This window comes from Streptopelia decaocto (assembly GCF_964273445.1).
Source record: "Streptopelia decaocto genome assembly, chromosome: 6".
Lineage (NCBI taxonomy): Eukaryota > Metazoa > Chordata > Aves > Columbiformes > Columbidae > Streptopelia > Streptopelia decaocto.
Window position 1 is genome coordinate 62,037,600 of NC_138660.1, and position 26,581 is coordinate 62,064,180.

Sequence of the window (26,581 nt, forward strand, 5' to 3'; positions counted from 1 at the left end):
CCATCCCTGGAGACATCCCAGGCCGGGCTGGACGGGGCTCTGAGCAACCTGAGCTGGTGAAGATGTCCCTGCTCATGGCAGGGGGGGCACTGGGGGAGCTGGGAAGGGCCCTTCAACCTAAACCATTCTATGGGGCAATTCTCCTGTGCTCAGGCTTCTATGACATGCCCCTTCCTGGCTCCAAATTGCAGCGTGAGTCTTTTGGATTTCCTTCTTATACATCTTCCTCTTCAGTACGGCATAAAGAGGTCTTCTTGGCCATAAATGCAGGGGATTAGATTCCAGTTTGTGGCTCCAGCATTGTAGAAAATCAGCACTGAATTTATTATTAAAGCACCCATTTACCATTAAGCATACTCTTAATTGGCCCGCTGAATATGAATCATTTAGATAATACTTTACGTGGCTTGCTGAACAGAGGATTAACTTTTTGCTCTGGGAGATAAGACCCTAAAAAAGCACTGGATTTTGGTGCATTCAGGAAATCTGAAGCCAGCAGTAAACTCCTGAGCTCTGTGCATCGGTCAGGGCAAAGTTACAGCCTTGCTTTTGTTTCCCCCCCCCTTTTGTTTTTCCTCTCAGTTCCTAGACCAGTCGATGGGAAGCTTTGCCTGGGTCCTGCTCCCTCCACCTCCCAGCTGTGTAACGTGCCGTGCCCGTCGCAGTGCGTGGTGTCTGCCTGGGCGGTGTGGGGTCCCTGCCTCCCCGAGAACTGCCAGGACCCCCACGGAAGAAGAGGTAATGGCTACTTGTATATAGCGCTTTTGCAGCATCGGGGGATCTCGAGCAGGTAATGGAGTATTATGAAAAGATTGCAAAAGCGGTGGTGTCAAATTCGACATTGGGAGCTTAATGTATTTTTTTAAAAATTAATCTAACATAGGATGAGGCTCTTAGATGTGTGTACAGGAGTGGAATATGACCTTTAAAGGCTTTTTGCAGTTATTCTTGGGAGAAGGAGAGGTTGATTCAGATCTTATCCTACACGGATCTTGTCAAAAAGGAAAAAGCCTGATCCCCTTGGCAGTCCCGCTGCACGCCTGGATTTGGGACAAATCGTGGGTGAGGTTGGAGGGTGTCAGGACTGAGCTGTATCCCTCCTGCCTTCTTGGCATTTAGATTCACCCGAGAGATTGTCTTCTTTGTTCTGGGTTTGGTTTAAATTCCTGGAAGAAGTGTGTGCAAATATATTTTAACCCCCTGGATCTGAATTGACTATTGTACATGTTTGTTGCTGCAACACTTTGAGATCCATTGCAGAGCCTTTCCTAAGGCTCGAAGTTGAAAAGGCGATTGCTGGAGTTCATGTCGGGGAATGAATATTATCACTGGGATGTTGCACTTTTCTGAAAACAACACAAGTTTTTGAAGTCATTGGAGCCAGTCTGAATTTTTCAAATTAAAAAGAAATAATAAAAATATATGGTTAAATATAAAGATTTGCAGAACTGCTTCATTTTTAAATTGGGTTGAATAATTTCTTTTTGCTGTTTTGAGAACGGTGGAGGTTTGGTCTGATATATTCCCTAGAATGTTTTATTTTTCATCCTCTGTTTCATGGCCAAGGCATTTCTGTGTGGCCCCCACTAGTGCTCTGTATTTGCCCCTTGTCTGAGACTGTTGTGGGAAAGACCAACATGTATTTTATTTTTCCCTGGCTTTCTTAGAATTGTGTCATTTACATAACAAAACATGCCGAAAGATACGTGCGTATTAGTTCTGCATTTTCTACCGCAACATGACTTTTGGTTTTATTCAGAAGGAGGTAGATTATGTAATCAATTCTTTCATTATTTCTGTAACCTTTTTCTTCCACTTTACATTTGAATCTTCCAATTTAATAGGATGTCATTTCAAAGAGGTCTGATATGCATTATGTATCAGGGATCCTTACACCTTCATAAAGCAGAATACTAATTTCTTAGTAAACTGCTCTGCTGTATCTCAAAACAAGTCTTTTCATTAGTGGATTCCCAGACAGAATATAGATGTCCTTTGTTCCTTAACTGTTTCTCTCTTTTTATCTTAATCTTTTTGTTGCATTAATAAATGCATCAATGGCAAATTTCTATATTTGGACATGTATATTTCTATCTAATTTTGATGAAAGGGAAAAAGAAATGGGAAAAATATGGTTTGTTGGAATTCTTTTACACACTATTGGATTTTCCTTGCCCGGAATGTGGACACATCCAGCTGAGTGCCATCCCAATCAATTCAGTTTGTAAGTGTTGTGCTCATGTTTGTCTTCATATCTCCCCATTCCAGATGCCCTATATAGTTCTCTTGCTATTAGATTATTCGTACAAATGTTTTTTGCTGTTGTCCAGTTAATTCAGTTTCTCTTTTTCCAGGCTTTAGAATGAGACACAGGCAAGTGATCGTAGATCCTGTAGGCACCCTGGCAGGTTGTCCTCATTTAATTGAATCTATTCCTTGTGAAGACCCGCTGTGTTACGAGTGGATCCTTTCAGAAGGAATATGTGTGACTCACCACGGAAAATGCGGACCTGGAAACCGCATCGTGAAAGCCATATGCAAGAACAAGAAAGGTACGTAACAGTATAGTCTTAAAAGACCCATGGCATTCTTTTAAATGACATTCTGCTGCAAAGCAACCGTGATTAATTATGATTGTGCCTTTCTGAATTTTTGCGAAGCTTTCAGATTTTTGAGTTGCCCATGGTGCTCACAAAAGCCTGGTGCTGATATGGCTTGGGATTTCGCTTGGAGCCTTCTGTTCTGTTTTATCCTCAGAGAGATCTCTCACCGGTCCAGGTCATGTGTTGTCACTGCTGGCCTTATCACTACCAAAGTGGGATACCAATGGCCTGGTTCTCTCTAAAACTCCTTTTTTGCACAACTTGTACTGAAATAGGGCTGTCACCAAGGCCAGCAGCACTACGGGCATTCACAAAATTAATCCGGCCCCTAGCATGTCTTCTCTCCTCAGTTTTCAGTGTGCGGTCCAAACGTTTATCTCGTTACAATAACCATCATGAGAAGGAATGCTCGGTTGTGCTGTCAAAATTAATACAAGAACTAGATGTAAATGAAATGATCATACTAAGTAATACTTTATTAGGCAGCAGTTTGAGACCTGCAGTGTGTTCAGTTTACAAGTTGTTAATAATGAATAAGTACATTTTTATATGACGTTTACAAACAACCAGCAAGAGCTTATTGCTTGTGCATGGTTTGAACCTCAGCCAAAAGTTTCATTTCTTGATAAGGTCACTGTTGTCAGGTCTTTAGATTCAATTACATGGAGCATGGTTTTGCAGTCCTTAGTCACAGTGAGACTGTGCTATCATCGCAAAGTGGCAAAATTGTGGAACTCTAGAGCCTGAAATATATCTGAAACGGAGAATTCTTCTTTTCCATGGTGCTGAAACAATTTCAAGTTGATAACAAGAGGGGTTAATTGGCAAGTGGTTAAAAATAGTGTGTCATTCTTGAGGCATTAGAACCTGACAGAATAAAGTGGTGGCTGCTCTGTCTGAAGAGCACAGATTCTCCTCAAATACGTTTAAAATTTATGTGTTCTTCTTGTAAGTTTGTGAAAATGGGGCAAAAAATAATCGTCAACTGTTACAAAATGACATAGCTGGAATATAGTGGAGTGGAAAGAACTGTGTTCTCATAGCTGTAGGTCCAGTCCTGCAGGACATCTGCAGATGGAGACTTGTGTTGCTGAGGAGCACCGTGTACTTCACGCTGTTAAAGCTCTGCCAACATCCATTTCCATGCGCCGACTCGTGACTCGGAAGGAAAGCATCTAACATGGCAGATGCTCACTGATCTCTGCTCAAACTGTTCTCTGTGGCTGTGATCCTTAAGCATCCACACCTTTGAAGTGTCTCCTCTTAATTGTTCAACAAGTCTCACAGTAGCCTTTTCATTTCGATTACTCTATGCGTGTGCTATTACATAACAAAAAGTCAGAACATTTTTTTCCTACCCGAACACCCTCAGACAAATGTCACTAGATGTGATCTTTGTCCAGTTCTAATTGAGAAGGTTTCACAAGCAAATATCCAGGTCACTACGCAGGTTAGAATCACTGGCTAATACTACTTTTAAGCTTGTCTGAAGTTTTGATCCAGTAGGATAGGACCGGCGGTTTCCTTAAAGTAGAACCTGGAAAAAAATAAAAATAAAAATTCTATTTTCTTCTGTCAATCCTGTAATATTAGTTGCTTTGTTGTCAACGTTTTTTCCTTTGTAATGTTCTCTTACATAGATTCCCATTGCAATAAGTGGTCTGTTAGCTTGGATAAAACCTGGAGTAAGCGACAGAGGTGCATGTTGTTTTACCTGGAATAGTTGGTTACTTGGTAGTGAGAAGCCAGCAGGGAGTCGTGTGAAACTGTGAGATGTATCAATTACGGGTAAAATAGCTTAAGGCATATGCTAATGCTTCACATTACATAGAAGTTGAAAATCCCGTGCAAGTAGCTATCCTGCTGAAAGCATTTAGGGTAGTTGCATTACGTGCTGTTTTTTTCATTTACTTAAGCATCTCTTGCAGAATTCAGCTCCGTATACTAAGATCCACTCTTTTGTCCAGTTATTCTATCATCCATGCCTGGCGTTGTTGCTCAGTATTACCACTGAGCACTTAAAGGGTTAAAAAAATAATTCTTATGGACAAAAATCCAATGTATCATCATCTTAACAGTTCATTTGGGCATGGAGTATGTTGACTGTGTATAATCCTTAATTACGCTGACTGCAGAGGAATGGAACTGACCATGTTTCTCAGTCTTCCATAGCAGAGAGGACTTCTTTCTCCAATGGAAACCTCACCTTTGGAGCCCCTTGTAATGTCCTTTCTTTGTGATGTAGAAAGCCATCCTTTCTGTTGAGAAGGTTTTGTGGTACTGACCCAGGTAACAAACTGCTACTGGCCTGAGCTAGAGCTTGAACAACTTGGGCCTGAGTCAGACCTGAGTCTGGCTCTGGTTTGCAGGGTTTCTTTGAAGACTCCCATGTAAAGTAACGTCTCTTTGTAAGGGCTGGTGTGAATTTCAGTGATGTAGCACTCCTACTCATTCAAGGGGTACAGAAATGACTTTTTGTTTCTTAAATAGGTTGATGTAGGGTGTCCTTAATTCAGGGGCCTCTGTTGGGCACATACTGAATACAGTATATTTTTCATGGAGTAACTGGAATCTGTGGTTTGTGATTTGCTGCAGTTGGTGTAGATGAGGAGCAATGAGAAAACCACAATCATCTCATTACTTCGTCATTGTTAGCTGTTTGCTCCCACTTAGCGGCATCTCTAATCTCTGTTAATAAGTTATTGAACATGCATATGATACTTCCGAGAAACTCTCGGTGTCTGGTCCTTATCCTTTCAGTGTACCTCATTTGTAGCATCGGACAACAGAAGTGTAATAAATCAATTGAAATTAATGTGTAAAGATGCAATGAAGTAATCCATAGAATGGGAAAAGGCCTATCTTGCATCCTTCTTCCAAACAAGATTTTTCAGCAAAGTGTGTTTTATTTAGCTAGTGAAGGACAGCAGGGGCTTTCTGTGAGGCCAGAAGAACAGTACAGGAAAATGGATGACGATACTGAAAATTGGATTACATAACTGTATGATTGGGTACATGGATCTATAATTCAGATCAAATAACTTATTTGAAATATATATATAGGTATATATATTTTTTTATATCCACAGACAACCCAAGAATTGTGATTTTTCTCAGAGTCGTTGCTTTAGGTTGTTCAACAAGGAGTTGAATTACCTCCTGTTTGTAATCTGTCCTTGATCAGATAGTTGCAAGTAGTTGACATTTGGATTTGGGCAGTCTTGATTAGACCTGACAAACATTACTGTGCATTGACCAGATGAAAGTAATTCGCCAGTTCACTTGCTCTCCTTAAATGTTGCTGCTCAGCAGGTACAAAACCGCGGACGTGGTCGAAACTTGCTCATTTTTAATATGTAATTGGACACTAACCAAAATGTATTGCATTTCATTTTTTGAGTACGAGGACCTAAATCATCTTTTGTGTGCTCTGCCTCTTATGCCTTTGTGCAGGCACTTCAGGTGTGGTGACACAAAGGGAACCGAACGTTGTAGTAGCTACAGAAAACTGCTGATCCCCTCAGAGAGCAGCACTTGGCTCGGGGTCGGTACGTGAATTTCTGTCCAGACAGGAGCTCGTGTGTCTTCATAGGTAGTTTCACAGTCTTTTGGTTTAGATGCTAAGACAGACAGCTGGAATTAACATATAAATGTTGTTGCGTTCAGTCTGATGGAGGAATTTGGGAGCCCTGTTAAAAATTATTTTCCATCTCTCTTTTGGGCTGTATAAATAATAGGAAAATAGATTGAAACAAGACAAATGTTGAACCGAACTGTGGCTTTTAGAGATTACATACATTATAGCTTGTGAACGGAGCAGCGGTTACGATGGGGAGTGCAACCTGGTTGCACTGAGAACATGTGTAAAAGGAACTACAACAACAAATTCATGAAATCACAAGGATGACTCACAGAAGTAGCAATTCATTTTCCAGGCCTTTTATAAATGTTTCTGACAATACTGTAAAAACTAAATCTCAGCTCTTAGCAATGCTCTTGAATAGACTGTAAAATGTTATTATTCAGAATCATACCCGCAAGTCCATCAGTCTATTTTGTTGTAATTCCCATGTCATCATTTATTAATTTGCTTCTGCTTGTTCTGATTCCTACTGGAAGAACTATTAGTAACAAAGATGATTTCTCTGTGATAGTGAACATCAGTGTCTAAATAATCAAAAGTATGAAATAATTGATACCTAAGGGCTTCATTGTTTTAATCAGAAATTATTAGACTGGCAACAAGGTTTAACGCAAAGGTAATAGGATTTTGCTGGAGTCAGTTGGTTTTACTAAGAAATGCAGGTAAAAAAATCCATTGTCATCATTTCTGTGGCGTTACACCAGATGATTAAACCTATGCTTTTCCTTTTCCTTTTCCCTTTTAGTTCCTGGTACTAACATTAAAAAAGCCCACACGTTCCACCCCCCAGACAAACAGACAACAACAAAAAAATAAACCCCAAACCCCACAGAAACAAAACCCACAAACCATCAAACAAACAGGGTGTAATTGCAGGGGGTGGTGACTAGAAGAAATTCACAAAATAAGGGTGTTCACCAAACTTTTAGGCCTGTTGCTTCTTTTGCTTTTTAGCAGAACACCTTTATACTATCCCTGCAGTTGTGTCAGGACTGGTAAGAGTCATTTCAGCACAACAGATTTGTTCTGTTTTCTGTGTCATCTCTGGTTCTGGACAGTCAGTATCTACAATGTGATGCTTGCCAAGAAGACAAGAAGGATTTTGGTTTTAAGCGTTAATAAGTGTGGGGTGAAATACATCTATTTCCAAATTTCTGTTCCAATGGACGGTTTTATTTGTGAAACCAGAGGATGATATTTCAGACAATCAAAATGTTTTCTCTCAGCTTTTTTTTTTTAAGTTTAAATGTTTAATGTTTGCTTTTTTTGGTAAATGAACGAGATCAAGCCTAAAATGAAGTTAATTCTCTTTAGAGTAAACATTTTGGCTTATCCAGAAATTACTTTCTTCTTAAATCCTCTCCCAATCTCTCCTCATTCTACTTAAAACAGTTACAGATTTTTTACCTTCCTTTTTTTTTTTGGTTCGGCGCCCAAACAGAAATCCATTATTCACACAGCTCTATTGACAGAGCAGACACTGCAATCCTGTTGGAATTCAAGTGAAGAGCAAAGGGAAGTAAGGTAATCAAAGCAGTGTTATTTTAAGATCCAATATTATGTTCTGCCAGCGCTTGACAGTGACGCTCTGCACTTACGGAAGCTGAAGACCCTTTGGGGGTAGAATATTAATAAGGGTGTGCTCCGTTACCTGACGGTGCTCCAGGTCCTTCCCGCCGGGTCCTGTGGTTGCAGCTGGTGGCGGGAGCTCCGCTCGGCAGGAGCGTCCCCAGCAGCTCTGGAAGGAAGGGGCTGCGGGGAGAGGGGATGTCTGCATTTATTCCTGCTCGAGGCCATGAAGCGAGCAGCTTTCTGACAAGTTCCTTTCTAACAGAAATCTCAGCAAAGTCTTTACCGGGGGACGATTTTTGATTTTTCATCTTGTAATGGATTAATGATATAGAATGAATTTGCAGGGGCTGTTTAATTTCTCGGAGAAAAGTTTTACTGCATTCAATTTATTGAAAGTAAGTTTTAACTAAGTTATTTTTGACACATCAGAATAAGCTCTTAAATCTCCATCGATGCGTTGTGTCCGGTGACACAACACCATGTTGTGCTGGTTTGACTGAAAATGGGTTAAACCACAACACATGTCTAATGGTACTTCTAGATTTTGTTTCTCCTGTGAGAATAGTGTAAGCTTTGATGATGATAATTCTTTGCAACTTTTAGAAACAGAAGCAGTTTTGTTTGTAAAATTAAAATACTTGTTTTCAAGTTAGCATGAACATGCACCTATCTTTAATCTGACCTTAATGCAAGGAGTAATGAAAATCAGTTTTTCTCAGTGGTGCTTTTTCCTGTGCACAGAGCGTACCTGTGAGGGCTTGGGCTTGCTGAGAGGGGCAAGTGGAGTGTGTGCTTCTATGTATACAAAGTAAATGAGAGAATGAGGTATAGCTAGAAGTTAATAGCTCAGTCAGTGGATGAGGAACTGTTTTGTCTCAGCTTCTCTGAAATCACTGACGTTCAAAAAGACAGACCTGTACACTGCTGTGGTCACATTTGTGTGCTGTCAGCATCAGCAGGACAGAACTCGCAACGGGAGTTTTGCCTTACAAGGCTGTGATTAATACATATACATTACTGTTCATGTAAATGCAAGCAGGAGGTGAGACAACTTTACAGCTGCAAGATTTGGAATTATTTTGTAGGGAACAGTAAAATTATCCAGTTGTTAGACACACTTGCAGATACAATCAATTAAATGAAACAGGTTCCAGCTCTTCTAAGCCTGGAGGTTCGATTACTGTCGTGGGGCTCAGCCTTCTGCACCACATTCCTCATTCCTCCTCTTAGTGCATGAGCGTACCCCACCATACCCCGTCATTGGAGCGGCTGATCCCAAACCAGTATGTTTTCCTCACTGTTAGAACACAAATCCTAAAACCCAGCTTGCAGAACCTTCTAGCAATGAGATAGGATCCGTACATCTCACTTGGTGGAAGCTTGTTGCACTGTAGTAGCAAGGCTGATGAGTATTATGAGTGTTTCAGGAATACTGAAGCATCGTGTGTGGTTCATTCAATAGATTTGAGACCCTTTTTTTTGTAGTCATAAAGATAGGTGTGCTCTTTGAGCAGACTGGCTGCGTACAAGCCAGGTGGAGTGGATGTAGTTACCTCCATCAAACCTCTCCTCACAGCAGCTGGGACCATGCCAAATATTTGATGTCTCCTGCTGCAAACATTTAGAAAGACAAAATGCAGATTGTGAGCTGCTCTGGGAGTGGTGCAGTGACAGTCTGAGGACGGACACCATCATGAATTCAAGAGAATTTATTGTCATTGCATCCTCTACTGAAATTGAAGAAATAGAAAACCAGCTTTAGGTTAATGTTAGGGTTAGTGGCTGAAAAGTATGAGCTTTCTTTGCTTAGTCACGCTTTAACAGTTTTAATTCATTCAAGATCATAGCAAACATGGCCCACAAGCCAAGGAGAATAGAAACTCAAAAGTCTATAAGCAACTCTTGTAGTAGCTACATCTGCATAAATATCTGTGTCTTAGAGTCAGGCATATTGTGCTAAAGTACAGGCTGAAATATCTAATGCTGAAAAGCTGGAAAGTTGTGGGTTTGAATCCAGAGGACAAACTCAAACGTACTTTGATTCATTTTCTTTATCTTTCAATGCAGATACATTGCATGATTTCCATCTCAACTGTGGCTGTGCTTTTTCGAGAGCTGCTGGTGTGATTTGTGCCCGTCATCCAGAAGGCAGCTCTAATCAGTATCCAGTGGAGGTGTTGGCTCTGTGTGGTTGGCACACAGGGATACCAGTGGAGTTGATGAGGGATGTAGCCAGCTTTCATCCTCCCTATGCTTGTCAATATAAGGTATTACAGCTACCTGTGAAAATAGTTTTCTGTGCCAGCTGAGCTAAGTGTGAGATTGTGGTTGATGCAGAATGCCCTTACCTAAGTTTCCATGCAAAACCATGATTATTTTCAGTATCTAGTGCTCCTTTTTGGTACCTGATGTCTCTGTTTTTCTAGACTTCAGAGCAGTGTTAAGACGCTGAGGGCAAAGGCCATTTCTTCCCTATGGCTCTTTGAGCAGAGAGATGGATTTTCAAAGATCCAGTGCCCACTTGCACTAACGAGATGGAGCAGCAGGTGCTGATTTTGTTTTTAATGAACCTGAGCTTGAAACACCTGTAGATTTGGAATGAAGGTTCAAGGTAGCTCTTTCAGAAATGGGTATTATAACATTAAGAAAACCATAAACAACACTTATTACGGCAAGATCTGTATTGCCCTTTTATGTTTTAAGTGTTATAGAGTAAGTCTGACATAAGTTGATCTGAGTTTGTGGTAAAGGTTACCTAAAGAGCATGGTATGTGTGTGTGACCTGTAGCCTGTTACATTGATACAAGAGTTTTGAAGAAACTGTACAGAAGGATTAATACTTGTATAGTGGCTAGTGCAACTGTATGCTTTTAAGCTATTTATAAACTGGTTTTTAATGTCTAGGGACTCTTTATTGAGTTTGATGCTTTCTAATGTTTCAGTAATGAGACTGAAATAAGGTTCCTGTGTTGTATTTTATAACTGCGAAAGTATTTTTAGTCAATTTTTTAAGTCTGGAAAAGAAATCTTAAAATAGATTTATTTGGTTTTGCCCCTCACAGTATATTATAGACAAAAGTCCCAGACTGTTTCAGTAAGAAACAAGAAGAATACCTAGAAGTGCCAATGGCAATTCCTGTTTTCTCAGTGAAATGGAGCATGCAGCATAAAATACCTGTTTGGCTGTTTTCTTTAAACTAAGCATAACTTCACATACATGTGACTTCATACTCTTTTTAGAGAGTTATTTTATTTCTTAGGGAGCACTGATTCAACAAAGGGGAGATGTGAGCAAAATAGGATCCTTCTTGAAGTGTGTTTGAAAGGTAAGTAGATGAAAAGTTCTAGAATTACTTTATGTGGATAGAAGAGGATGGAGGCTAAAAGGTTCGATTTGAAAATGACAGGATTCTGGATCTGTGACCCAAAGGTGGCTGAAGTTACCAGGAGGAGCAGATGGAAGATGTTATAGTGAGGGTTAATCTTGTTCATAAGGATTTTGCTTTTTGGGGTTAAACAGGTTCCAAAAGCGGTTAACGATTTCACTGCTTTTCTATTAGCAAAGGAATTGTTTAACATAGCTAGATATTTTCCTCACTCCTTGTACATGATTTGGTAACGTTTGTGTTAAGTCTCTCAAACACAGCACTGGGCACACGGTCTTGAGGAATAAAAGAAATGGGGATGCTCTGTGACATCTTTTTATCTTCCTCATCCCAAGCAGAGTCTCTAAGGCATTTTATGCTTTAGTCCCACCCTTGCTGGTTTTGATGTGTTCCGAGGGGCTCTCTGAAGGTAACCAGTGGCTACTCATACCATGCACATCAGTCGTGTTTTGACATGATCTTTTTAGAGCCTCTTTACACAGTTGCGACCTCAAAACTTCCTTGGACTTCAGTTTCCTACTCATAATATCCCCTTGAAATACATGAATTCAAACCTTTTTGTATTAATACCGTCCTTAAGTAATTTGTATTCAACCAGATATTCCAGCGTGTGTATATGACACCATTCACACAACTTTTTGGAAGGATCCTGTAGCTAAACTGAAAGAAAGCCCAGCACGGATTGTGCAAGCATGAGCCCTTCATTTAAGCAGCCCTTATGAACTTGTCATATTGCAGAGACGGCTGATGGTTTGCAGAGATGTTCACAAAATACTTAATTAAAAAAAAAAACTGAGTGAATGGGAAAAGTTTCGTGTTGTACATACTTGAAGCATTTTTTGCCTCCTTCTGGGCACCGGTGCTTGACCAGCCCGTGTCCAGAGGGACAACTTCCCCTTGGTGGTGACAATGGTTTCTGACTTTCTCCAACACTCGGCTGGTTGTTCAAGTAGGCATTTAAATCTTTAAGGGACCAGCCCCTCTGTCAAATTTCATTATCATTAATAAATTTTCTGGTGTTCAGCAGATGGATAAACAGCATAATGGCATCTCCTGATTTCCTTAGGATGGCAGGCTAAAACAAGCCAGAAGACAGTTTTTAATGCATTTGGTATTTTTCGGGTTCTTAATAGACAGAAAATTGCCCAATTCTCAGTTCAAAATTGTTTTAGCCAAGACTTTTCTTCCAAGAGAAATAGACAAAACATTATAAAGGCTTCAAATTAAACAGAAGATCATTAGGGTAAGGAAATGACTGGCTGTATTTTGTTGCACTCTGTGAGGCTGGAATCCAACTCATACGATATAACTCGTAGAAGAAAAAACTGTTTCAAAATAAGCCAATTAAGTTCTGTATCAGGTAGTATCTAGAAATTAATTTTCATCAGATGGTATGAAAAGAAACAAACTAAACCCGATCCTGCGGACAGGAGGCTGAGACCTGGCAGTGAGTATCTGACAACCTGCAGCGTGTGGGGCCGGGGGCTTCACTGCCTTGGTCTACAGAGGATTTGGGGTGCGGGGAGAGGAGAGCTGGGGAGCAAAGGCGGGGAGCAGGCAGGAGCTCTCCTGTGCTCCCTGCTCCGCACACCGGGGGAAGGAGCTGCCCCGGGCTCTGGGACAGCAGGTAGTTCCTCCCCAGGTTTATATAAGGGAATAATTTGAGTCTAACTTCAATAGGCAGCTTCTCACATTGATCTCTGACCACAGCCTTTTAGCGGAGGAAAAAAGAGGAGTGTTTTTTGTGTAATTTAATCCTTTCCTGCTGGGTGGCCCTGCAGGAGGCTTTTTCTGTAGCTAGAATTCCTTTGGTGCTGCATGTTATGTGTTGGACAGGAACGGTTGTGAGACCCACCTACATACAGTAGTTCTGAATGCTGCCGAGTGGAAATTAAAGATGTGTGTTGCACTTTCTTTGAATTTATTTTTATTAAGCTGTTACGAAGTAGAGCTGATTAAAAACAAATTTAGTCGCTTGTTTTGAGGTTTGTGAATGCCGGAAGGGAAGGCTTCCCCCCTTAAAAAAGAAGTTTTGAACAAACTTTTAATTAAGAATTCAGGACTTGGAAACTTGGGGCTAGTGCTGCACTACTGAGATTTGCTCTGGAGCACATTGGTTTGTCATTTTTAAAAGTAAATCTTCCTCTTAATTCTAATTGAGTATTGTAATGCCAGGACTCTTCATTAGGCAGCAATTTGTGATTAGTCAGGTGGTTGTAATGGAAAGAGAAGAACATGAGATGAAACGGTAGAGAAATTGCAGAGCGGGGAAACCGGCCACGGGATGCGGCTGCTAAATGCTCTTTAATGTCCTGCTGATGCTGGCAGAGTCCCCAGGGAATCCAGCGCTCTCTGTGGGATGGGATTCCATCCTCATGCAGATCCTGGCATGTTTCACTGGACCTCACTTATGGGACTTGAGCTCTGAAGCTGTGACAAGAACTAATAGGCTAAGAGCAGCCACAAAAAGGGAGAACTCCTAATTCCCCCAAAACTTTGAAGCGAAGCTATTATTTTAAGTGTAGATTACATTATCGCATTTGTTTATCTGTGAATTGAATCTCTTATTTAATAAAAGGTCGCTTTTGTGAAGTGCCAGAGTAAATGTAAATTAGTGAATCGAGAAAAATCAGCTCTTCCAGGAGGCTGAGAACAATTTAAAATTCCATTGTTCGGTGTTTTTCTTTCTGTCTGTGTGAAGCACATCTGTAATTGTCTCAAATTAGGTACTGTCTTTGTTTAGAAGAGTTAAACAAATAACAGGACAAGATATTTCATAGTTCCTTTTCAAATAAACAGCCTGTTCTGTTTTTATCTCTAGGCAGTTTGCAAATGTCAGAGCAAAGCTATTGAAGAGAACGTGTATATGAGATGGAGTTTTTTTAGAGACTGAGTCATCCACTATTGTTGGGATGCATTTTCCAATTTTGAAGCGCAGTCCTCCCATACTGTATTATTTTAACACATCCTTTTGTCATGGTTCTTAAAACAAATGCATTATTTAAAAATTCCTGTTGGACTGTGCGAATTAGACTGTAAGCCTGAATTTGTTCAGTGCCTTTCTGGGACCTGTGGTCTATATTTTGCCATCAGTCGCATGATGGTGTTGCTACCAAGGATCCCTGCCATTGGCCCAGTAATTACCAAGCCCAGACAGAGAAAAAAGGAGAAACAAGGTGAATGAGTCAACACATCCATCTGCCCCCAGCAAGCAAATGGGGAGTTTGCTGGACTGGCTGAACCCAGGGCGCTTTGCTGGATGGACAAAGTCACCTCTAGGCAGTGTGAGCTCCATTTCTGCTCCCTTTCCAAATCTCCTGTGGCATTGCACCCGAGTCTGCCCTGATCTGGGGGTTGTTTCCATTTGTTACTGGCCAATGTACGTGAGATATAAATTACCAAGTATTTTTTTTGTAGTGAAAACGCGATGACCCAGCAGGACTGGGAAGTCCTCATGAACTTAGTGATCGACTGTTGGGCCGTTCTGTAGAAATGGCTCCATCAGTGCTTGAAGCAGGTGGGAGATGGGTCTTGGCTGCTTGTGAGACATTGTAGAAACCAAGATGATTCCATAAGTTCAAGTTTGTTTTTTTGTTACCAGATGCAAAGTTTCCATTAAATAAAACAAAGCAATAATTGTATCCCCCCACGCCCCATTTCGCCATGTTTCCCAAGTTTCATACAAAGTCAGTGCTTTGTTCTGTGCTTAGTGCTGTGGCAAAGGAGACTGGAGCCAAGAGGGTGGTTTGTTCTCTTTTGTGGTGTTGACAAATAAAGCCGACTCATTTGGTAACTCTCTTGGAAAGTGTCTGAGACTGTAAATTTAGCAAATTTCTCCCTGCAGAGGTCTAGAGACAGCAGTTTCTTGCCTATCAGTAAGGCCTTTACTTTTAATACTATGTATGACTTGAATCCCAGGAAAATAGTTCCACTACTGCTGTTCATTTATATCATAAGAGTCTGCATTAATTCAGAGTAGGCTAGGTGTTCTAATACATTATTTATTTAGTTCTTCAAAATGTCTGTGGTGCTGCTTGCGGTTGACAGAGCTTGTTCTTGTTTACTAATATTATATGGCAGCCTGTTTTCCCAAGATGCTCAAATAAATGAATGCCTTCAAATACAGCTGTTATTTTAAAAGTCACTTTTTTTTTCCCCCCCTTATTTTTTTTTCCCTGGTGTAACTATAGCATCCCATAATCTTAGTTCTGATTTCTCTACAATCATCTATTTTAAATAGTGCTGGAAGGATTATTATTTTTTTCTTGTGTGAGATAAACACCTGTTTAGTTCTTGAATTGGAATATTTAGCCCGGCTAAAGGGTGACAGAACATCCTTAAATTCAATAACAAAGTTCCTTAATGTGAAAGGTGAAGCACTGATCTCATACTTTCTGACAGTCCACAAAGCTTACAAATCAAAATACACGAGAGCACTGTGTGACTGTGGGTGAAACAAATGGCGTACAATCCTTGGAAATGAATGAGTCATGGGAATGAACATTGGCATGTATATCCCCAGCCCCATATTAAGATTAAAGTGAGTTGTCTGCTCCACAATTGCATAATTGCTTCTGTGACTGATTTGGTGCTGCTCTCTAATAAGTTGTGACTACTGTACGCTGACCTGGTTAATGGGATGTTTACTAAATGAATATATTTGTATAGTTTAATAGGAAGATGTTTGGAAAAATTAGCAGGATGAGAACGAATGGCTCGAGAGAGTAATTTTTCAGCAAGTGCTGGGATTGCGAAGGGGAAGGCAGCAGCCTCGCTGTTGGCGTTAGGGGGCTTGGGGGGTGAGGTTGCACAGAGCCGGGTCCCCTTCCCTCCCCACCACAGGGGTGTCTGTGCGCTGGGTACCTGCATCACTATGGAGCATCCTGGTCCTGACCCCTGGGCCAGCAGGACATGGGGGTGGCTGCTCTGGGTTTGGGGTACCCAGACCCTGCACCCCACGGAAGATGCTGCCAATGTGGGGGGAGCAGCCTCTGTCCTGCAGCTGTGCCAGCTTCAATTTTTAAAAAATTCTTTTCTTGAATGTAGCTATTTTAAGTAATATAGGCTAAGATAATTATTTCATGAAGTAATATTATCTGCAAATTAACCTTGGATCTTTGCGTAGGTTCAGAAAGAGAGAGATAAGGAATTTTATCGCAAATTGCAGACTTACTGGGTTTAACGTAAAGGCCGTGGCAAGTAATACATTTAAACTGCATTTAAGTAGTAAAGACCAGAATATCAAAGTCTAGAAGCAATAAACATTAATTTATTCAGAAAGTTTTTATATTTTCTTTCTAGTTTATATGTTCTTTTCACACACTGTCATTTAATGAGGTTATATTCTGATTAAAGTAGAAAAATAAAAAAGTAAAATGTTTTATTTCAGTAGATAAAAATGTGGCTTTGATAGTATATCAGCTTGCCCTGCATCGTCTGAGCTAACGGTACAGTTTTCCCTTTGTTCAGCGTGGCTACTAGACTAATGGATTTTGGGGGGAAAACACCCCCTTATATGGACTTTCAATTGAAATCCGTATTTTCATTTTCAGTGACAACTAATACATTTCCCGTAATCCTTTTCAAATATTCACAGGCACTATTCCCAGACATGTATTTTGAAGGTTAAATGGTTGAGGATTTATGTACTATACTATGTAGGTGGGTCTGAATAAGCTAATAAGTCCATACGGCCCCTTCATTACCAGAGACTGGATTGTGGCTCAGAAACTAAAGCTGCGGTAGCACGAAGGTTTGGCTGGTTAATGAACTGTGGTTCTAACGAGCCCAGCGTGAGGTGCTGGGCTGGAAAACTGCTTTTCTGGTTGCAGAACTCACTTGGGTATCGTCGTGTAGAGCTGCTTCATGTCATGGAGATACACCTTCTGGCAGCTGGAGGCTTTGACTCTGTCCAGACACATACGTGTTTTTTAATATAGACTGCAATTGGCAAGAGTAAAGAGCAGTAATTAAAATAATATTCCATGAGGTCTGCATTTTAGTACGGCTGTTTGATTAAAATTGGATCTGCCTTCTCCTCTCCCTGGAGGACCATTGCTCACTTTGTGGCTAATGAAGTGGAACGAGCACCGTGATCAATATTTATGGTGTCACTCTGGGCACCTGCAGTTCTTTCAACCCGTCCTCTACGGTGGAACTGGAATGGAGCTTTTTAACTCCAAGCTAATTAATGGCAAACTGTGCAACTTGATACGAAGTCTGGAAGGACCGTTCTTAGTACTGTTTCTTCTCAGGGGCACAGGCGACTTGCACAGATTAGCTGGTTCTCAGGCAAAAAATAAGAAGTCAGTTTTCTTCAGGGATGTACGTTTGGATCCCTCAGTCATCTTTGGTATTAATTTGGGCTCTCCCTGTACTTGGCACAACCACCATTGAACACACACACACACACACAAAAAACCAAGGTGCTTTTCTTTCAGCTCAGTTTATAGACTTCTGCCCTACAGCTTGTCTTGTGTTTGTACTCTAGTCTCTACTACAGGTTCCAGTAGCTGCTGGAGATACCATGTGTTTAAGTCCAATGTGAATACCATGCAGTTAATTCTGTTCTGCGCTTTTGCGTTTCATCAGGTTGGGGGCTGTTCCCAGCTGTGCCAGGATATTTTTATACAGCTGCTCATGAAGTCCACAGACTCTGGCAGTATTTTCTGTCCAAATCAGCCTCGCAGTACTTTGTTCCACAGTTCTCTTCTCTCTCGAGTCCTTCAAGGCTTTCTCAAAATAATCATACAATCTTTGAACCCTTGGTGGGTCAGTCCCTTGCAAACTTTGCCTGTTCTCTGCCAGTGACAGCGGCTGGAGGCAGTCCAATGTAATTAGTGAGTATTTTGGAGACTCTGCTTTGGCAGCCCTGTTAAATATGTGCACTGAAAGCAGGATTACTATGGGACCTCTTTTTTTTCCTCAATAGGTCATCTCTATGATCTGTAAGTTTACTTAATTGGAAATTAGCCATTCTTATTAACACAGGAGATAACCTTTGGTCCAAATTCTGACATGGGATAAATGTATATAGTTCCCACTAAAGAGAAAGAAAATGCATCCACATACTCCAGGGTGGAAATTTGCCCTTTTGTGTCCACTGCAGTTCTCCTGGAGGAGAATTTCATTTTCTAGTAAAGGCAATAAATTTTCGCTGCTCAGATAAGTGACTACAGAGGTTCATCATCAGGATTTGAAAAAATAAGCCTCCTGAGAAGATGGATGATGACAAGGGGAGTAAGAGTTGTTATCCAATCATTTGTCATGGTCCAGAACATTAAGATATATGGGTAAGACCCCAAAGGTGTGTAAAAGTTCCTTTTTCCAGCAGTTTGGTACGTAATAACTTACCCGCTGCAGTCAGCCGCTATTACACGCTCTCTGAAAACTCATTTTGTTTGCATCTCTTTGTATACACAGCACATAAGCGGCAACATTTTAAATATTGCTGGGAAGTGTTTTACACATCATAGACACGTAGCCTCGCGATGACGGAATCTAGAAGCAGACTTCCCCGGTGCTCACGTTAGCTCCCTTCTCTCCCTGCTCCGTCCCCGTCCAGATGTTACGTTATCAGCCTCGCCTCTTCTGCTGAGCGTGTTCAGCTCCTGGCTTTCTCCAGAGACTTTTCCCTCTCGCTGCTTTCCTGTGGCTCACTGTTCTACAGCTGTTTCCCTCTAGTTCTTCACCTGTCTCAAGGCTTCAGAACCACGTAGCAGCCATGGGGCTCAGTGTCGGCTAGTGAAAAACCAGATTAAACATTCATGGTTGTAGGAGTGCTCGTTAGCATATATGTTTTAATTCAACACTTCCTGCTGGTTTTCAATATGTTGGGAGGTTATGTTGCCAGTGAGGTGACTTTAGGGTCTGTAGCAGAATACATTTCAACTACCTGCTTGAGAGCCGGTAACAATCTTGCTCTCCTTACCAAGTTTCAAAGAAAAACGTTTCCTCTTGCTTTTTAACAACTGAGTGTTCCTCTGCATACCAAATGTGGTTGAGACGAGATTTCTGAAGGAGTTGTGTTAAATTCTGGTTCTGCAGCTGGGATAGCTGATCTCTGAAGATCACCTTAATGTAGGAGACAACCTCATAGTTTGCTACAGGGAACTTCTCCCTGCCTTGCTGCTCGTGGCTGGGAAGTCATGCTATTTGCCTTGTCCCATCTGCCCTGGCACAGAATAGCTGAGTAGCTTGAATATGATCAACTGAGCCTGTGAGAGCTTGGGATTGTCCTATTAAACTCTGGGAAATCCTCTAGTGTGGCAACTTCATTATGTCTGCCTGCTGGAGTTAAAATATAGCCCTTGTGTGTTCTGCAGCCTGGTGTGGTGACTTGTGGTCAAAAAACGTAATTGGCTCAATGTATTTATTCCCTTGCGTTTCTCTCTTGCAGCTGGCTCAGGAGGCTGAACCTGACCACTGCTGACTCGCAGGCAGAGGATTTCTACTGTAGTTTATTTGATGAGGTTTTAGATATGAAAGTGTCAGGCTTGATCCTCAGTGGTGTCCTGTGTAGGGACATGGATGTGGTGGGAACAGAGTAATGCTCTGCAAGAATGACGATGTTGGTGAACCTCAGAGGTTGGTGAGTAGAGAAGCCCAAGTCAGGGGCTGACAGTGGTCCTGGCTCTTGAGTTTTCAAAACTCCCCTGGTGTGATGGTATTGATGCCTGTGGAAGTCGAGCTGGCACAGTCTGCCTTCAGGAGGACGGGGTGACGGACCCTGTGGTGGGTTTGGGAGCCCTGTTTGGACCACGTCTGGCAGCATGTCTTAAAATGTTGAAGTGTTTGGTCCTGCGAGTGTTCTGCAAACTGGCTGTGATGGGGAGTTCTCTTTGTATGGCTTTAGGAGCCATCAAACATCACGTGGCCGTGTTTCCAGGGAAGCCAAATGCAATTCTTCAGAGTCCCAGCCATGTAATTACAGGAGTAATAATAGCTATCATTTTTAAAGCCTCAGTGACAAATGTAAAGGTTGTTAGAGTGTTTCTGTTACGTTTGCAGAGTAGTCTGTTCTGCTGCTTTTTCCCTTTTTGTGCCTTATCTACGACTGAACAATTACCAGGAGTGTGATGAGGACATCGTACCCGGAAAGTCATCCCCTTGTCTCTTTTGCCGATGACTCTGAGGTGCGTGTGAGTGAGTGGCCCTTATCTCGGCTGCTGATCAATGAAGCTGGAGCTAATGTGCGAAGTGACCTTTGTGAAGAGAGGGGAGGTTGTGCCAATATTATACTTGCAGTTTGAGTCAACTTTTGCACTTTGTCATGTATTTCATTGCATTAGCTGCTGCCTTACTTACATTGCTGTATCATTTAGTATTATATCGGCCAAGATAAGAGATGCCCAAAATTTGTCTAGTTTGTCAGTCGTGATGTTTTCATTGACCAGGTATTATAGAATCATAGAATCATTTTGCTTGGAAGAGACCCTCAGGATCATCGAGTCCAACCATAACCTAACTCTAGCACTAAACCACGTCCCTAAGAACCTCGTCTATCATTAGTGTTTTGTGATGGCCCCTGATCTTCATGATCTGAATTCCTTCTGTGCTCTCACCTGTTTGTGCTTCATTTAGTTTGATGCTGTTCCTGCAGAGCTGTACACTTCCCTGTGAAGTCAATGGGATTTTTACCACCTGGAATCAGTTTAGCCTGTGGGTAAGCAAAGGTTATTCTCCAGCGCTTCCCTTCTCTATGATTTTACAGTGCTTAGGAATCTGAGGGATGGAGCACTCAATTATTTAGCATCTATCAAGCTCTTGCTTACGACACCTAAACAAACACTACTATTACCCACTTTTTTCTGAATATATAAAATATAATTTAGCTACATTAATCCACAAACTTAAAATAAGCATGTGCTATTGCTTAACCAGCCCTGGTAATGAAATGGGTTTTGAATCGAAATTTTAAGTATGCATGAAGACAGTAAGACACCACTTGCAGTGTTAGGTTTTCAATAATGTATGGAATTAGCAGAGCTTTATTGTATTTCTGTGCCTGCATGCCCTCCGTAGAGTAAAAGTTGCAATAAATACAAGTTCAAAGGTAAAATTTTATTGCTGCGCATGAGAGGAGAAAAAATAAATTAAAGTAATGTAATCACGCTCATATATGTTATGAATTTTGAACAGTGTCTATTAGAAAGTTTGTCAAAATGTGCTTAGCTTTGAAAATACAGATTAACGCTGAAGGTTTTAATATTGTTCTTCCTTATGTGCATATTCCTTGAGAATATAAGTGTAAAGTATCTCCTGCCGAAAGCAATTGTCATAAAATGACACTTTCCCATTTTAATAGCTGAATAATCAGAACAGAAATATTTTCTAAGTTGCAGAGAGGTTATTGCTTTTTTCACACAAAGAAATTTAGTGGTAGAAAACCAAATTTTATCCAGATACTCTCCAGTTTTTCTGTTTCAGTTCTTATATTTGAAACGCGTGTCTAAATGCCTCCTGACAGCCTTGACACTTCAGGATGTTTAAAAAGGGGGTGGGAGGAGGGGGGGGACACACACGTTCATTCGATTTCATTTTCTGATTCTGTGTTTTCCTTTAATCTACTTGCCAAGTTAAAACAGTAGCAAAGTTAAAACAGTAGTTGTCCAACAGGAGCTGAAAAACTTGGTAGGGAATGACCGGTTGGTGTCTGTCTGGGCCCTTTACGATTCATACATCATGTTCTTTTCTGCTTTGGGGAGAAGCAGGAGGAGATGGGGGGGGGCAGCTGCTGCTGCCTCTGAACCCGCAAACAGCATTTGTCTGAACTGCAGGCTCAGCACATGATCTTCAGCATCTCCGAGAAAGCCCCGGCTTGATGAAATTTCGGTGTCGAAGATAATCCCTTCCCCTGTGTTTTCTCCACTTACTTCGTCCTCTGTCATCTTCCTCTCTTGTGCTTCTGTGAGCCCAGGGCGTACCCAGAGGACATTACCAGAGCACGGGCGATAAACTTTCTTAGTCTTTTTAATTCAATCTTCACATTTTAGCTTCACCACTCCATTTGGAAAAAACACGTGGAAGCTGTAGGTGTGTATGCACCTTATTTTCAGAGTCGTGTTTAATGACAACGATCCAGCTCAGGTTGTGCCAGAATTTGGATTCTGAACAACAGGGTTTTTTTTTTACCCAAAGCCCAACCGTCAGCTTTAAATCTGTGTAAACTTTCTGGATATGGAAAATAGCAGGAAACTTTTCTAAATAAACCTTCTACATTTTAGGTCATAATGGGCAATTTCTGCCTTTAAATTCTTGTGTTGATGCCATTGCAACTGAGTTGTGAGCAGGCTGAGGCTGCTGTTACAATATAATCAGTGAACCAGTTCCAGAGGGTGGAGCAGTTTAGAGACCAAATGCACTTTAAATGGCACTAGAGGAATGATGCACTAGCAGCTGAAAATGTAGGCATCGTTATTAATGATGTAATTAAACTTCTACCTCCTGGGCGAAGTGGAAGCACACGGAAAATATTATTAATATTGTGTTTCCTACATTTGATTTATCCCCATTTTAAGTACTAAATGATCTATGCAAAATACAGTGGAAATTAAACACCCTTTCTAAAATTCACAACTATATTATGCAAAAATGGTTCAAGCATAGGTCAAGGTACATTAGCCAGAAGTAACTTAACCCATCTGAAAAATGTCTTCTGCAGTTTCAATGCGTAGTTGTTATTTGGCCAAATCGGTGTGTACTCTAAGAGGTTTTACTCAATAACTGAAGATCGCGGCTTGCGATTCGTATTGCTTTGGTGAAGAACAGATTCCAGCCATTCATTTAGACCCTCGGCTGATGATCATGTGTGGTACTGGCAGATTTTTCATCTTTATTGCAATCTTTTAAAAGCTATTGAATAGGACATCTTAGTACCACTCTCTTCTGAGTTTTGTGGATCAATTAGAGACAAAATTGGAAAAGAAACTACTACTGTTAGTAGGAGTAATAAAAATAAAGATAGCCTAGTATTCAGTCCTGCAAATTCTGAACATTTCTTGATAGACTGTGGAAAGTCTCAGAGTTGCTTTATGGGATTAGGCCAGACTCTGCAGCTGAACTAGAACGCATTTTTGTGTTAACTGCTTCTAAATGAGCACTTAGTTTTAAGTAGTTGGCATAAATCTAATTTTAATTTACTGTTTTCATTTTCTTTTGCATTGATCCTCTTTTTGTAGAGATTCAATTGCAGTCTTGGAGAAAGTTATTTTTCAAAGACTCCAGATGGTATTTGCAATTATTTATTATCATTAGCATTCACTGTATCTGAAAACAAGCCTTTTGCCAACTTAGATAAACCTCATCTGCTGTGCTATTGTTTACAGTTTTTCAGTGTCTTATGTTAATACAAACTCACTCTTGGAGTGATTTCTGGGGCTAGAAGAGAAAAAGAGTCTGTTATTCCCAATATATGGCAAATCACTAACTTATTTCGTGAGTATCGCTTGGCTAACAGTCATTCATAGCCTTTTGATGGCCACGAGCATGCCAGCCAGGTACGGCATTCTTAAGAGTAGCGTAGTCAGAACAAAAGTCATAATAATCAAACCAGTAGGTGTAAAAGCATCGCACTTTTCCATGCATACGCACACAGCTTTTCCTTTTGGGGTCACTTAATGTGTGAGAACATGATTAATGTAGTTCTGCCCCATTACACAGATGTATGACTTGAAATGGCCTCTATACACTATTAGAATAAACAGGTTACTCATTATTTTTTTCTCTTAAAGTTTTGGAAAGATATGTATATTTTATGATATTTTAATACATTTGACTTAGTTGTATAATTGGTTTCTACAATATTTTGTGTTGATTAGCATTTGGAACAAAGCAGTACAGAGAAGAAAATAGAGGGACACCTGTTTCAATTATACTACAGCACCAATTTCAACAATAAATCTTAATTGCAATCAGTCTTGATCAACCCACCTGTGTAGATCCCCTCATTTACAATGAGGAGGGATAATGGAGAAAAAATAAAATAGTGCAAAGAGAGAGGGAAAAAACCCCGGAACACTAATATGGATTATGTTTAGTTCTTAGACTTTATGTTTTCAGATTGCTGTGCTATGTTAATTATTAGGAACAGCAGCCTGAGTTTCTGTGCTCTTCTCCAGGCATACAGTGAACCCATGTTTACTTTCAGCTGCCATGTGAGCAATTTCTCTTAATTCAGGAGGGGTTGTGCAAAAAGCCACAAAGTAGAATTAATTCTGCTTTTATGCCCAAGCCCAGCAGGTGAATGTGCAGCAAATTCCTTTAAATGACTCCTTGTCTTTCTGCATGGGATAGGAAATACATCGGAGCTAATCTCTTAGGTAGGGAAACTCATGCATCTGTATTATTTGTATTAACCTTAGACTGGTAGCTGCTGTGTAATGCTCTGTTGGGGTATCCCGGGCTGCGCGCTGACGTGCTGCCCTGTGCTCACCTTCTTGGAGCTTCCGTAATGTGTATCTATATAAAAAGAAAAAGAAAGGGAAAACCAGTCATGGGTAAACAGTCCAAAGTCCACTAGAGGATGTATAGGCAAGAAGAACAAATACCACTTTTTCCATACTTGTCATCATATTTTCCTAATAACCTCTGTAATGTTCTCTTGGACAAAGGTAAGGGACAGGAAAACGGCCAGTGATGCAGGGATTTGGGCAAGACTGCTGATTTTATGGTGATTTCAGAACATATTTCCAGATATGCTGGGGTTTTTTTTCACATTTATGCTCATTCCCTCTATTTTTCATGCTTTTTCATCTCACATTTTTTGTGGTTCTCCTGAGTTATTCTCTTTGTGCTTCATTGCGCATTATGTGATTGAAAATGTTTTTTCCTTCATCCAGTGCGTTGTTTTTCATAGTTGCATTTTAATGATATCTTTTGACTGAAACCCTTGATGATTATATCTTTCTTTTTTTTTTTTTGTTTGATGCAAATGATCCTGGTTGTATTTGTGTTTATTTCCTCTTTTCCACTGTGAACGGCTTGTTCTTCTTTGCCGCTTCATCTTTTTTACGTGATAGATCTTCACCTCCATTCGTCTTCATTGCTACCGCATTCCTCCTCTCTGCTGCGGGGCTCTGATAATAGTGATGGACCACTGCAATTAAATTTATTCCATACGCCACTGCTTTCCTTGACAAACTGACACCGCTCTTCTCCGATGTTCTTACCTGTTGACTGGCGTTAAGCAAAGTCAACCAGGAGCTTTTGGTGAAGCGTGACATTGGTCTCTTGGTGACGATGAGCGCGGCGAGCCCTGGATGCTTTAAGGTATCGCTAAAGCTGGTCGTGCGTTATGGAAAAACAAAGCACCCATGATGTTGTGATGGGATGAACACGTTTGAAATGATTATAAAAAAATTCTCCTATCGTTGTAGTTTGATTGTTATTGCTTTTAAATGTAACGTTGTCACTGGTTGATGGGATGCCTAGGCCGAGATATTGTCAGCAGACAGCTTTCTCTGAGCGTATTTGCCTTTAGCAAACTGGCATGCAGTCAATACGGATTCTTCTGAATTTACTGCTGTCTGTTGACATCTTATTCTGTTACAGGCAAGTATTTAATCAAAGTTTATTGTCATTCTTTTTCTGAGATTTAAGTGGGACATAAAATTTTACGATACGTATAGTATTTTAGATGACAGCTTCATTATTCCCACTGAATAATTGGAGATGCTACAAGGAGAAATATTGATGTCAAACTGGTAATTGTCATTAAATATGCAGCATTTTTGCAGCAGTCACTTGTGCAAAAAAATACATTTTCTGAACTTGTAGGCAGCAGTGCGGCACCATCTGAAATGCAATTCCTTCGTCTCCAGCCTTTCCCCACCATGCAGGTTGGTCAAGGCTCCACATGTGTAAACCTGAATTCTTCACATTAAACTAAAGATGGTATGGTGATGAATGGCAAAAGGAGGATACTCAGTTTCTTACTGGGTTGATCTTTCGATTCCTGCTGATGAGATTTGTATTTTTGCTGCTTTAGTTGTATCCTGTCCAGGGGACGTTCCCTTTTTCGTGAGCCTTGGGGACGTCTGTGGCAGGAGTCATTAAACTGTGTCACTGGAGAGAATGACACTAATGCACCAGAGTTGCAAGGTCTTATTTAAAATAGATGCAGTTTCATATTGAACTGATTCAGAATGAAATGTTCTTGTTGATTCAGTCACTCACCATGTTATTCAGGACTGTGGGACTGGCATCTCCTAGGATGGAAAAGACAAGGAAAATATTAAATTGCTGAAAAAACAAGCTCTTTAGTTCAAGTAGGGGGTCCTATGTCATCCTTTGTTTTGTTTCCCTTCTTGGGAAGAATTCAATTTGCTTTTAAGCTGAGTCAAAAATTCCACTCAGAATTGTACTACCCATGTAGCTTC

The 26,581-nt window shown here is 40.7% G+C and overlaps 1 protein-coding gene across 1 annotated transcript in view; it reads left to right on the forward strand.

The window, feature by feature from the left end:
• Positions 1-26,581, forward strand: part of THSD7B (thrombospondin type 1 domain containing 7B) — a gene marked incomplete at its 5' end in the record, with an annotated part of 264,182 nt that overhangs the window by 83,107 nt on the left and 154,494 nt on the right. The window contains 2 exons of the mRNA XM_082055441.1: positions 583-738; positions 2,355-2,552. Of these exons, the coding sequence (XP_081911567.1) occupies positions 583-738; positions 2,355-2,552 (354 nt within the window). The remainder of the gene's footprint in view (positions 1-582; positions 739-2,354; positions 2,553-26,581) is intronic.